A 14766-nucleotide genomic window follows, 5' to 3' on the forward strand; every position below is an offset into this window, starting at 1 on the left:
GCTTGTAACAGGGAAGAACAAATCTAATTCCATATTAGATCTGTTCCTTTTGCTTTGCTGCCTGTGCTTAGCCATAATGGTTCTGCACCTTTTGTAAAAGAGTGTTCCCTATAGCCTGAAATATACAGGATAGCCTATTCTCAAGGCTCTGGCCTTTAACAGTCCATTCATACAGAGATAAAAAGTTGCAGAACAGAGAATAGCATTTGTCTTGTTGGAGGTTTACAGGAACAGCCTGACCTGACCTGACCTACCTGAACAGCTGCAAGAACAAAGGATTCCCACATCAAGAAGTCCGCAACAACTAACCATGCCCCTCCCCTATCTTGCCTTTAAAAGTGCTTAGCTAAAACCCTTTGAGCAGTTCCGGGTTTGCAGGGCACAAGCCACCCATCTCCTTGCCTGGCCCTGCAATAAACCTTTCTCTGCTCCAAACGCCAACGTTTCTGTCTGGCCTCACCGTGCTTCGTGCATGCGAACTTGCAATTGGTAACAGGCTCTGTCTCCTGATCCTCTCATGCGTGGCTTTGGATTACTTCCCATACATCTTTAATTTACCAGAAATATTAATAAGTTCACTATTCTCCAAGCTTTCTGGTTAGCCCTGCGTGGCAACTAAGAGTGCAGTTTTGGGATTCAGAATGCCTGCATTCAAACCAAGACTCTACCACTTACTTCCTGTGACTTTGGGCAAATTAACAAAAATCTCTGTACCTCAATTTCCTCACATGTAAAGGGAGAGGCAATAATAGTACCTGTCTCCCAGCTATTGTGGGCATTAAATAAATGGATAAAAGAGCTTAGGGCTGTACCTGGTATACACTAAAATTCAAACATTAGCTGCTATGACTGCTACTATTTTTGTGCTTAAAGAAAATGTTCTGGCATTACATTGGACTCTGTTCTACAAAGGGGTTGATACCTTACAATACGTTTTCATAATAAACAATTTTCAACTGTCATGTGACATTACATAGCTTACTCATATCGGGATGTAAATAAACAAAACAATAAGTATTTGATATCCACCCTTTCTCTGTTTTACTTCTTTTTGGAAAATATTATCTCTTGAAGTTAGATCTCTGAAGTCTGTCTTTCAATTATAAATTATTTTATATTCTGTTGGAAGAACAGATACTCCCACACAGAGAAGATTCTACCACTTAAATATAGCATGATAACATTTTGTTTTTTAAGACAAAATGATGCCAACAGCTGGTTCATTTCAGCTAGAGTCAGAACATATCCGTATGTGTACGTCAAGCCCTGGAACAATCACGCATACCACATGGGCTGGCATTGCTACATTAATGACATCTGAACAAAATAACTTCCAAGGTCAAGTCTCCTCAGATAACACAGTTCACATTTCTTAAATACCTGGCGAATGAAGCTTGGTGGCTGAAGCCGCTGTTCTCTTAGGAGATGAAACTGCAGGTTTATTAGCATCTTGATCTTTTTGTACTTCTTTCTTTGTTCCTATACATAGTTTAAAAAGAGAAAAAGAAACAGAGGGAGCTCATTACAATGGAAACAGTTAACACAGATTGTGGAAAGGGAGGCTTGAGGCATGGAGAACAAAATAATATTTGGGTGATTTGTTGCTATGGTGACCACGCCCTGTGCTTCAGGAATGACACACTTGTTTATAGCAGAGGGAATTTCGTTACGAGTGGTCAGAGGAATAAGCACAGGGCTGTCTCTGATGTGATGAAAACTGCCCCTGTCTCTGGAGGTCACCGCACCCCAAGGACCCTGACAAACTATCTGGGAATTAAAACTGTACTGTCCTCAGCCACCAACTCAGCCTGCCTGCCTCCTTCTGCCAAAATAAATTTTCAAAAGATGGAGAGGAAGCTGTAGCCGAATCTAACGGCTAATGGCTCCAGCATCATGAGATGAGAGTCAAGCCACGGGGGACATGGTCTGCCTCTAATTAATTTCCGCACAGCTGATCCACAGAGGTGACCTGGAGAGTCTCTGAGCTCTCTCTCTCTCTGCTGCAGCTGAGCCTTCGTGGAACCTGCTGGCAGAGCTGGCCACGGCAGCATGGGACAGCCTGAGCACGGGCCACATCTAAGACCAGGCACGCGGGACACAGCACTGTTTCTCCCTTGTGTGCCGGGCACAGACACGCACCTTCACATCCCCATCATCAGAAAGTCAAAGAAGACTCTGATGGATGGAAGATCAGAGAAACAACACCAACCTGGGCGTACCTAGACCTGTCTCCACCTCAGCACACTTTATTATTATGTCGTTTCAAAAATAAACCTTAGTGATGCTGAGGGTTCCTTAGAAGCAGAACACAAACTTCCCACTTTGCCCCCTCGCCCTGCATCCTCACTCCTCTTCCAGAGGTAACCACTGCTAGCAATTTGGTGTTTATTCTTCCAGACCTTTTTCTAGGTATTTATAAATATATCTACCCAAATACAAATACAGCTATTAATTAGCTAACTGGATCACATACTGCAATTTCTTTTTACCTACCCACACTTTTCAAATCCGTGTATGTATAGGTCTTTAAAAAAAGGCCACATCATATTAATGGGCAAAGCTGTACCATAATTTACCCATCCTCCTGTTGACGAACCATTTACATGGTTTGCAAGTGTGAGCTATTAAAATAGCTAAATGTGCTACAATAAATACTCTTCTACTTGTTTCTCTTGTACGCATGTACCAGTATCTTTACAGGATGAAGGCACAGATCTGCTTTTGAGCCTGCTCATTTGCAATGTTGCCAGACACAGCCCAGTTGTCCTCCACACAAAGCTGCTAATTTACACTCCCAACCAAGTGTGTGAGGCCACTTCCCCCCAACACGCCCCATGCCCTACCGACACTGAAGTCTCCATCATTTTAATTTTAGCCAGGCACTTAGGATCTTTTCAAATTGGTCATGTGCATTTCTTCATTTGAAAATTGCCTAATTAAACCCTCTGCCCATTTTTCTTATTGATGTGTAAGAACTCTTCATTTATCCTGGATATTAATCTTTTGCCTGCTATACAAATTACATTTTCCAGCCTTTCACTTTTTACAACTTATTTACAGTACCTTTCATTGTACTGTACTTTTAAAGTTTAATATGTTCAAATATGTCAACGTTTCCTTTGCAGCTTTAAAAGCACTACTATAGATTATTTATACATATGTGTGCATGCAAATGTGTGTGTGTGTGTGTGTGTGTGTGTGTGTGTATGATGGGGGGGGGGTCATTTCCAGGGTAAGGAGAGACAGAGATATTTGGAGCCAATCTCTCTCTCTCTCTCTCTCTCCTTTTCTGGCCTTATTGGGCTACTGCTTCTCCCGACACCACTGGAACTGCTTCGCCTCTCTCCATCCTTGTCCACCTGTCTCCTGCTCTTCCTCCCACACACCTGTGAGCACCTCCTCTGTTTTACTGCCTTTGGACAAACTGTTTTAGTCTTGTTGATTTAACTCTTCTAAGGCCTGAATTCCCTTTTGCATATCTACCTGCTACTTTTTTTCTTCCTCCTCTCGAGGTGCTTCCTGCGTTTAGTGAACATACCCCGAGCCTTTCACCTCTCAGTGAACGGCACCCCCTTTCACTCACTGTGCTCAGGCCAAACACACGAGGAGTCACCCTGATTCGCCTCTTAGCTCCCAGCCCCCATTCAGTCCATCAGCAAAGCCTGCGGGATCTCCTCTGCGAACCCCTCCCAGGTCTGACCGCTTCCTCCCCCCGCCCCGCTCGCTGCCCCTGCAGAGCCCAGGTCTCCATCGCCCCTTCCACCTCCCCCTCCTACAGCCTCCCAGCCGCTCTGCTGTCCCACCCCCACCCCTCCACAGCACACGCTCCCAGGGCAGCGGGTGAATTACCTCAAATCCAAGTTAGAGCAAGTCATTCCCCATCTCAAAACCCTCCAATCCCCTCCCGAGATACTCAGAGTGAAATGCAAACTCCTCACCACACCACCCAGGCCCTACAGACCAGCGCTATCCAATAGAAATGTAACGTGAGCCACTCATGTAATTTCAAATTTTCCAGTAACAACATTTAAAAACTAAAAAGTACGGTGAGATTACCTGCGATAGCACACTTCATTCAACCCAACACACTCAGCATCACTGCAGTGTCCGGCACGGGTCACATTTCAAGGGCTCAAGGACTGTTTCTGCGCCAGCGGCCACCATCCTGGACAGCACAGCCCCAGGTGAGCGGCTACGTCCCCCGGCTACGTCACGGACACCTGTGACGGCTCACGTGACGTCTCCACTTGACTGGGCCGCGGTTGCCCAGACATTTGGTCATGCCTTATTCTCGACGACGTTAACACCTGCATTGGTAGACCGAGGAAGGCAGGCTGCCCTCCCCAGTGGGAGGGGGCCTCTACAATCTGCTGAAGGCCCGAGCGGAACGGAAGGCTGAGTAAGCGGGAACTTCACCTGCTTGACTGGTTGAGCTGGGACGTCAGTCTTCTCCTGCCCTTGGACTGGAACCTATACCGTTGGCTCTTGATCTCTCAGCCTCCAAAATCACATGAGCCAATTCCTCACAATACATCTCCTTATATATATATATATACACACCCTATAATATATACTATATTCTATAATAGTATGTATGCACACTTTTTATATATATTATATATACTATAATAGTGTATATACTATTTATTCATAATAAATATAATAGTATATGGTGTGTTATAAATGTATTAATACATGCATACATACATACTATTTTCCTATATAAAATATACTATGTATGTACACGTACAGCTCCTGTCGGTCCTGTGTCTCTGGAGAACACCAACACACACACACCCCCCTCCGCACCTGCTCACACGCTCCAGCCACACTGCCCGCCTTGCTGGGGCCCACACTTGCTGTGCTCCCACCCATTCCGGGCACGTTAGCTTGAGCTCCTTCTGCAGGGCACGTGCTTCCCCGAGAAGACCTCAGGCTGGGTTCACTCATCCGCTCCTTCAGGTCTCTGCACAGACGACAGTCTTCGGGGAGGCTGTGCCCGGTTCTCCAGGTGAAACAGCCCTCCTGCCACCTGCCCCTCGGCCCCTCACCTGCTTCATTCTTCTTCACAGCGCTTACCACCGCCCCAAGCATATCCCCACACATATCCATGGTTTGCTGACTGTCTACCTTCCCCACGAGAACATCAACTTCAACCAGAGGACACACCCTTCCCTGGACAGCGAGGCCATTCAGTCAATGCTCCGCTGTCCCCCTTGTCTCCCACTGGGCTCTTTTCAAGACAGGTTGTGTCAGGCATTTGGGGGCCACAGGAGGCTGGACCTGCGGGGTCCTGAAAGCCCAGCCCCGACTCCACTCCACTCCAGCCACACCCACCCTGCAGAGTACCCAATTTACAGCTAATCTCACTCTTCTATTCCCTCCCTCTGCTCAGATTTCAGGTTTCAGCTAACACAGAGAGTCACCCAGACTCCTGGGAGCTCAGAAGGGAAGTGTTAAAGGACAAAGGGTGTGCCAAGCACAACACTTTAAAGGGAAACTAAACATAAATATTTATTCAGAGTTTCAATATTTCCCATCCGGCCTTCATGGAGTGTTTTTTGGCAACGTCTATCAAAAATTTAAACATCGATAGACTTGACTCAGCAATTCTGCTTCTACAGGTCTCTCTTCAGAATACTTCTACGAGTATGAAAAGATGTACGCTCAAAGACACTTCATACATTATTCACTACAATAAAGATGTGTAAATAACCAACATGCACACCAGGGAATGGTGAAATAAACTACGGTATATCCATACGACACAGCACTATACCATCACAACAAAGAGTGAGGCTGCTCTATACTATACAGGCATGGAAAGTCATCCATGAGAAATACATTAAAAAGCTAGTTGTTGAACAGTATGCATGGTACTGTCCCATTTTTACGACGCAAAATGTTATCTGTGTTATAGTTGTAAATATATTAAAAAATCGGAAAGATCTTTGACTAGTTTTAAAACATCTTTAAAAATGAGCAGTAGGATCAGGGGATTTTAACGTTTTACTTTAATATGCTTCTGCATTATTTCCACTTTTAATGATGAACACACACATTACATTTGTAATAAAAAAAAAAAACCCAAAAGGCGTGAAACCAAAACCAAAATGAAAATAATCTGTCTGCTCTATGAAAGGATAAGGAGAGAAACCAGCCTAGCGCAACCAATTCTACAAGAGTAATTTTGATGGAAAGTTTCGCGATCCCTCCCTCCAGGAACACGGCACTGCCTGGAAAATTCCTGTGTGGTTCTGGGAGTTCCTGACGGCACAGAAAATTAGGGCCATTAGTCAAGACTTACAGTTGTTTTTGCAGTTTTCTCGCAATCTGGACTCAGCTTCAGTAACTTTCAGGTATGCCGCCAGCTTTCATTCTGCTCCATAAGATCCCAGAGGATGCCTGCTCTGGTCTCGTGGTTTCCCTGCTGCCCCTGCGGCCACTCTCCCTCAGTCCCTCTTGCTGCCACCTCCTCCTTTCCCTACACCTGGTACAGCTGCCCTGGGATCCCACTCTTCTGGATAGCCTTGTCCACTAAGCGTGCTTATACCACTGCATTATACCCACTGATGACCATAAAATCTGTTATTTCCAATCCAGATGGGCCCAGACTGCTCTCCTGAGTTCCAGACTTTTTTTTTTTAAGCTCTTTATTGGAATATAATTGCTTTACACTGTTGTGCCAATTTTTGAGGTACACCAAAGTGAATCAGCTGTATATATACATATATCCCCATATCCCCTCCCTCCCACGACTCCCTCCCACCCTCCCTCTCCTGGCCCCTAAGTCATCACCCATCATCGAGTTGATCTCCTTGTGTTATGCAGGAACTTCCCACTAGCTATCTATTTTACATTTGGTAGTGTAGATATGTCACCAGACCTGTTTTTAGCTGCCAACTAGACATGACCACTTACCTGCTGGACGACCAGATCACCAAGCCCTAAATGGAGCTAATTATCTACCTCTCAAATCCATTCCTCATCCACTCCTCTTTCTTTCTGGTCAACTGTCCCCCTAGTCACTGAAACCAGAAGCCACTGAGTCCTCTTCCTTATCCTCCCAAATCTAATTGGTCACGAAGTCTTTCTAATTCTGCCCCTTTATCCATCCTCATGGTTTCCCTTAGCTAAGTCCTCTTCATTTCTTGCTAGGACAACTAGAAAAGTCTCCTACATGATTCCTCCGTCTGTGTCTTCCTTTTTCATCTTTAGCCAACTCACCCTCCTTACGGTTGCCAGAATGACCTTTCAAATCACGTGAGCTGACTTTTAAAAGCTTTTCCAAAGCTTTCCCTGGTCTTCAGTAGGAAGCCCCAATTCTGTGTTGTGGGACAAGCAACCTCCAGGATCACCCTTCCCCTGCTGGGACACTGCGGTCCCCGTATGATGCTCTGTCCCGTAGGCTGGGGGCCTCACTCTCTCCCTCAGCTGCTTGGCCCACCCTTCATCATCCTCAAATTCAGCTCCTCCCCTCTCTGAAGCCTTCTGTGCGAGTTTCTGTTGCCACTGGAACAAATAACCATGATCTCAATGGTTAAAACCAACATGTTTATCCTCTTACAGTTCTGGCTGGTGGGGGTGGGGGTGGGGGCAGTCAGAAATAGAAAATCAGTCGCGCTGGGTTAATGTCAATGTGTCAGCAGGGCTGGTTCCTTCTGGAGGTTCCAGGGGAGAATCCGCTTCCTTGCCCTTTTCAGCTTCCAGCCTTCCCTGGCTGTGGTCCTTCTTCCGCCTTCAAGGCACATCACCCCAAGCTCCGCTTCCATGGTGACATCTCCTTCTCCTCCAGCTCCTCCCGCCTTCCTCTTCTAAGGACCCTTGTGACTACACTGGGCCTATCTGGATCCTTCAGGACAAGCTCCCCATCTCAAGAGCCTTAACTTAATCACATAAGCAAAGTCCCTGTGGCTGTGCAAGGTAACATTCACAGGCCCCAGTGTACATGTATGTATTTGGGGGCCATCATTCAGCCTCTTACACCTTGTCTGTCTAACTGAATGAACAAACAATGAAACTCTTTGGGCTCACCAGAAAGGCACTAAGTGTTTGGCCTGTATTAGTCCTCTGAATCCCTGTCACTTATCTCTGAAGCTTTTCCTAATTTCATCAGTTCCTCTTGAAGAGCAGTCTTTCCTTAGTGTCCATTCAGCCTTCCCTGCTTTCTTTCACCCAGTGCAGACGACATGACCCTAGCTGATGTCTCTTGTCTGGCCTGACCAGCCTCTGTTTACTGAACTCATGCTGACCTTTGGGGAACCAACCCTTCCCTCCTCTCGGTCCACGTGGTTGGGTGGGGCTGACCCACCTGGGTCTGGAGGGGGCATGTGATCCAAGCCCACTCAATCAGAGCTCTGCATCACACCAATGTGACAGAGCATCTAGGCTTGGGAATAAAAAGAAGATCCAAGGTGGGACAATGAGAACTCTACCTTGAGAATTTTGCTGGAATTACTAGAAAAGAATTCTTTTTTCTGATAGATGCCTCAGCTGGTGGGATGTAAGTCTGAACTGCCTTTGACCATCTTTGACCAAAGGGAGAGCCTCTGCGAACAAGAAGCCAACTAAGGGGAAAGAAGGGCCAAGAGACGGAAAACATTGATGATGACCCTGTTTAAGTACTGTGTACACCCTCACCTTACATAAGCATCATCGCCTGAACTTTTCAGATATGTGAGCCCAAAATCTCGCTGATCTTTTGCTTTCTTTTTTGCCAAGGCAGTTTGAATTGGGTGTCTGTAACTTGCAACCGAACAAGAACTGAATTACACAATGCCAGCCAGAGAAAACAGCTCCTTAATAAATATAAACATGCTCATCTCTCGTGAGGCTGTATATTGGTCAAAACTACTCCTTGTGTGCCTTGCATACACTGAGATTCAGAGCTACTTAAACAAATGTGTATATACAAAATCCAGAGCCCTAACATCGGAGCTTTTGTGGGAGGAAGAAGGTGGCAGGTGGGGAAATACCAGCCTCACTTTGGTCTCAGAAGTGAAGTCCAAGTTTCATTTGAAGCAGTGTCATTGATAGTAGTCACCCATTTCCAGACAATTCTGATGCATCCAAATGGCCCTAAAGTGTTTCACCATCAATAGAGCAGCAAAAGCCTCCCAAAGGCCTAAGTTGAAAGGGGCTCCCTGGCAAACCATACACAGCTCCTTGGAAGAGGAAAGAATAGCGTGTGAGCTCAGCTTTGCATGCAGACACAGGCCTTTCGCGGTGATCTGAGTGACCTTGACAGGTGCAGCTCCAATACCCACCTTGTGTTTTGTTACAACCTGTTCATCACGAGGCTTAAGGCCAAGTCCACCTGCGCAGGAGCCATAAGAACGTGACTACAGCTGCCCAGTCAAGAGTGATGGGTGCACATGAGGCTGTCCTCTTAAAAATGCGGTGACAAGTGACAAGGGCTAACTCAGAATCCTTACTGAGCACATCAAAATGGAAAGAAAAATTCAATTTAAGATAATGGTAAGAAGAATGCTATACACTTTTTTCACAAAAAGAAATATGCACATCATAACACAGGGAGATCAACTTGATGACTGGTGATGACCTAGAGGGCTGGGATAGGGAGGGTGGGAGGGAGGCTCAACAGGGAGGGGATATGGGGATATATGTATAAATACAGCTGATTCACTTTGTTGTACAGAGGAAACTGGCACAACAGTGTAAAGCTTTTATACTCTAATAAAGATCGAAAGAAAAAAGAAAGAAATACGCACATCAAAAAAAAAAATTAAAGGGAATTTACACAAGCTCTTAACCTCACACATAATAGGCCACAAATCCCTGGAAATAAATCTCAGTATAAGTGAGAAAAGATAAGAAACAAAAAGGATAAAGAAATATGCACAGCAACTGACTTTATCCTCTAACCATCTAACCTCACACCATCCACCTGTGAAAGCGCAGGTAACAGGGCTAATTCCTCCCCCAGCCCTACGGAACCCCCCACCCCCCCCCCCGCCCCAGACAACATGAAAAGCCACGTTAGGAAGATGAAGAGGAGGAATAAGAACAGTGAAAGGTCAACATGTCAGCAACATGAGCTGTGATTCTCAGGCAATGGAACTGGAGGAGGTGAAGAGGAAAAAATGAGTGATGCCATCAGAAAGTAGGGATTCTGTTGTCACTTATGAGACAAATAGAATGAGAGAACATTTCAAGGAAAGATTTATAGGGATTGAACGGGATGAAGAAAGGAAACATTATCTAGATAAGAACACATCAAACAAAAGAGGAACGTGGATGAATTATAAACGAGAGAGAGAGGATGAGTGAGAGAGGACTCCAGAGGGGTTGCAAGGATAAGAGAAGGAAACAGGTTTTGGCTGCTTTAAAAAAAATCCACAGGAATATCTGATGTTGGTGGAGAATGGAGTTAATGAGGAGGACAACCTGAATACACCTGAGAAGAGGCTGGATTTAACCTATTTAAAGTTCATTGCATTTTATCCACCACTTACTGCATGCACAGGGGCAGACCTTGCAGTTGGAAATTTAAAGTAGAATAAAGGAGGTCTCTGTCCTCAAATAGACACCTACAAAAATCAGACATAACAGAGACCAAATTATGTCCTGGGATAAAAGCAGGGATAATTTAATTCTGAAGATTGTTATGAAAAGGTAAGGATAAAAGAATGAAGAAGTGGTTTTGGGGGGAAAATATTATATACGTTTAAAAGCTTTATAATCTCCCAAGTATATTCTTATTCATTATTACGCACCAAGTAGGCACCAAGCACTGTCCCAGTGTCACTGAGGTCGTATTTCGTGGAGTATATTTATCAAGCATTTATAAATGCCAGGCAGCACCCTGCAGCTGCGTCTACGTATATTACCTCACTAACCCACTCTCATCTCTGTTGGTATTATTATTGGTATTATTACTTCATAAATGAAGAAACTGAAGGTGTGGAGGTTGTAACATGTCCGCATTTACTATTATGTGGTTGAGCCAAGGTCTGAAAGTGTGCCTTCCTGCACTCATCTTAGCTCACATTTCACTGCACCACAAGGGCTTTGGTGAGTCCTGAACGTAAAGAGTCCTTCTATTGCCTGCCTGCAGTAGGAAGCACAAGGAATCCAGGTGAATCTGACTCCGTAGGAGGGTTTAAAGGGAAGTAGGAGGGGGAGGGGGAAGAACGCTCAGAGCAGAGTTGGGGGGGCCAGGGGACAGTGGAACATAGATGCTGAAGGCTTTCTACTTGGGGCAGTGACCAGAATACCAGGAGATGCTCAAGCCTTTTGTTTTCTAAAGCTGGAGGCCAACGAATCCCAGCATTCTTTCCAATGCTGGTCCCAACCTTCCTCCCTTTGACTCCTGGTCCACACCACATGGAACTCCTCATTCCTTTGGTAAATAACCTCCCTCTCCCACCTTCATCTTCGGTCTTTCAAAGCAAGCTTCTCAAATGGTCCTCATCCTCCTCATCCAACTGATCTTCAAGTCAGGAGACCTCTTACAAACTACCCAATACCCCAGCAGAACCTGAGGCCCCCAGGCTGGTGTAAAACTCCTCTTCCTCTGAGGTCCAAAATCCTGGCCGATGTGTTCTAACACTGCTTTATCCCAGATCCTGCCATCATCCCAGTAAACGTCGATGGCCCCATGCATAACTCATCTGACTTCCCAGTCTTTCAGTACTTAGACATCTGCTACTCTTGCCAGGCACTTTTAATCAGGAAACCCGGGTATCACCCTAGACCATGCCATCACCTAGAACGTCACCTCTAAAACTCATATGCTGCGCTTTCTAAGCACAACTTTCTATCCTTCAGCTATGTTATTACCACTCCAACAGTTCATGAATCTAGACTACAAATCCCTTTAACCCAAACTTCCAGGCTCCTCCTGTCTTTGCCTCCTTTCTTATCTAATCTAAAGTTGCCCCCAATGTCCTTTACCTCTACTGTCCTCTTATCTACACTCTTGCTCTAATATCACAGAGGTAGCAGGAACCACCTTGGTCACAACCATCGGTAGAACCCAACCCTCCCTTAACCCAGCTGTCGCCCTCCTCTAGTCCAGTTGAGCACACGACGACACGGATGGAGCGGCCAAATTCACAGTCGAGAGCTGTAACTGCGGCCACAGCCCAGCCCAGAAATTCCCCTATTGTTTTCTTTTCATCTTTTGCATTCCCTTTTTTAACCTATTTTTTTTTAAATCAAAGTTCTACATCTGTACCTTTCTAAATGATTATTCCACATGGCAAAACAAAAAGCAGCAGTATCTTGTCCCACCCTCCATATGTCCAATCCATAATCGTCACTCTCAGCTTTTTAAGCTGTTTTCCCTAGTATTTACCCCCATACATCTAAGTAACATGTCTATATTGCTAGTTCCTGATATTTACATTTTAGACATTTCAGTAGCTTCCTACTACAGAAAATGACAAATGTTCTCTCTCTATAGGCTCTACATAGGCACTACCTCCATCTTCAATACAAGTGCACGATAACTTTTAAGTCAAAATTCATTGCTCATCTTGTTACAATTACATAAATATTATTCACAATTTAGCAATTTCCTTACTTGTGTGACTTTTTGTTTTCCCTGGATTTAATAGCTGCCTTGGTGTTTGTTTAGATTTCTCTATGTATTTTGCTAATTCTCCCCCAAATCTCTTTTATCAGTCACAACTCTCCTCTCACAATTATGTAAAAGGTTTCATTTTTGTTTTCCTGGAGACTTCAATTTTCCATTTTACTCTGGACTCGTAACTTCTAGGACTGTTGCACAGCTGTCATCCTGGAATCTCCCTTTGCCATCATTCTGTGAAATTCCTTTGTCTCTTTCCCATGTTGGATACCTTTTTTTCTGGACCTCTCACGTCTTCCTTTTTCTTGGTCTGCTTCCTTATTTTTGTGGAGCACCTTTTTTTTTTTTCCTGAGTTTCCAGAGAAATGTGCATGAGATAGATTATTGGCATCTCCCATGAATGAAAATTTCTTCTTACAGTTGATCATTTGGGTTAATCCAGAATTCTGATGTGGCAATCATTTCCCCCATGAATTGTGAAGGCATTTCCCTTTTAACTTCCAGGGTTGCTACTGAAAAGTTTGATGCCATTCTAAATTTCAGTGTTTTGTATGTGATCTGTTTACTCTCTTGGTACCTCTTCTTTTCCCCAGTGTTGTGAAATTTCGTGATGTGCTTTGTGTGGGTCTTTTTTCATTCACAAACTGGGCACTTGTTAGACTCTTCTAGTTCTACAGTTCTGGGAAATTATCTTGAAAGGTTGCTTTGATCATTGCCTCCCCTCTGATTTCTCTGTTTTCTTTTTATGGAACTCCTATTATTTGTGAGTGTGTTTTTATGTATACAACCTATACATAAACATCTCTTTTGGGGTACCTCATGCGCACATGTCCCACAATACTCTCAACAATGAACTCCTTGTCACCCAACAAAACTTCCTCTCAGTCCTATCTTCTCTGTCTCAGTAAACGTGTCTTTTGCCAAAGCCAGTAATATTGATCTCACTCTTCTCTCCTCCCTCATTCTTGCTTATTATGTGCAATAAAACATCAAATCCTGTGAAATATACCTCTTGGATCTCTCTTAAACTTAGTCCACCTCTTTTTCTCATAGTCACTGCAAATCCTTAATTCAGATCAGTGTCACTTCTCTTGCAGAATTCTGGACCACCTCCTACATTCTCTTCTCTCCAATGAACTCTGCTCCAACTCATTCTGCAGACCTCAACCTAGAGGTCTGGATGCTGCTAATACGCTCTGTGGCTATACTCTTATTACACTATAGGTTTAAAGCCCTTTATCTGTTCATATTCCCTATTAGATAATGCATCACATGAGACGTGCCCGCTCAGTAAATATCTGTAAATAAATGAGTTGATTATTATTACTAAATAATCATGTTCTTCCTCTGTGGAAAGTGAAATCAACCTCGAGATTAGGTAAATTCCTGACATTTTGAAACCTCTTCTTATTTTCTCTTTTTCGTTTCTTCCCCAGTACCTTTCTCTCCTCACCTAATAAACAGGCACGTCCTAAATGAGTAATGAGAAATCACTTTACACGCTGTTAGAAACAAAATGAGTAAAGCTCTGCGTATGATGGATTTGTGGGAGGAAAAGAATCCAGTTCTCCTGGGGAATCAAGACACTGCATAATCTATTAGGTAATGACAAAATGTGAATAAGTAAGTCGTGGTGGGAAAAGCACTTCGTATTTTTGAAACTACCCAAACAGATCCTGGGGCTTTATTCATTGTGGCAGTTTTAGTTAGGTAAGCCCAAATGAAAGAAATGGTCTGGATTTTTTTGTCTCATTCCTCCCAATAATTTACTTTCACATTAATTCAAGAACACAATAAAACTGCTTCTCAGAGCTAACGTTTTCTCCATATAAATATGGTCTCCTTAGTATTAAAGAAGTGCCCACATGTTAGTTCCCTGTTGTTTTATTCCAAAGGCTGCACTATCCCTTTCTTATTTTCTGAACTACTCATTCCTTGAAAAATCCAAAGCATTCCCTATTCATTCATTCATCATATATTTATCGGGTGGCTCCCCTGTACTTGATGTCATATTCGCTGCTGGAGAATCCAAGGTGAAAGACAAAACCCTTCTGTCCAGAAACTCACCAATTTGTGGGACATATAAATAACCAGTGACAAGATAATGCAGCAGGTGCCAGCCCAGAGGTCTGGATAAAGATGTCTCCAGGAGCTCAGAGGAGGAGCCAGGTAGGGCTTCACCGCAGAACGTTACATTTGAGCTGAGGTGTGAA

General features: G+C 44.2%; 1 protein-coding gene across 3 annotated transcripts in view; it reads right to left on the bottom strand.

Annotated features, from left to right (window-relative positions):
- MTUS2 (microtubule associated scaffold protein 2) overlaps window positions 1–14766 on the bottom strand; it is a 315424-nt gene that overhangs the window by 127666 nt on the left and 172992 nt on the right. For all 3 annotated transcript variants that reach the window (XM_057707972.1, XM_057707971.1, XM_057707970.1), the window contains one exon: window positions 1381–1479. In XM_057707972.1, coding sequence (XP_057563955.1) covers window positions 1381–1479 — 99 coding nt within the window. The remainder of the gene's footprint in view (window positions 1–1380; window positions 1480–14766) is intronic.

The sequence above is a fragment of the Hippopotamus amphibius genome, chromosome 14 (genome assembly GCF_030028045.1).
Source record: "Hippopotamus amphibius kiboko isolate mHipAmp2 chromosome 14, mHipAmp2.hap2, whole genome shotgun sequence".
NCBI classification, from domain to species: Eukaryota; Metazoa; Chordata; class Mammalia; order Artiodactyla; family Hippopotamidae; genus Hippopotamus; species Hippopotamus amphibius.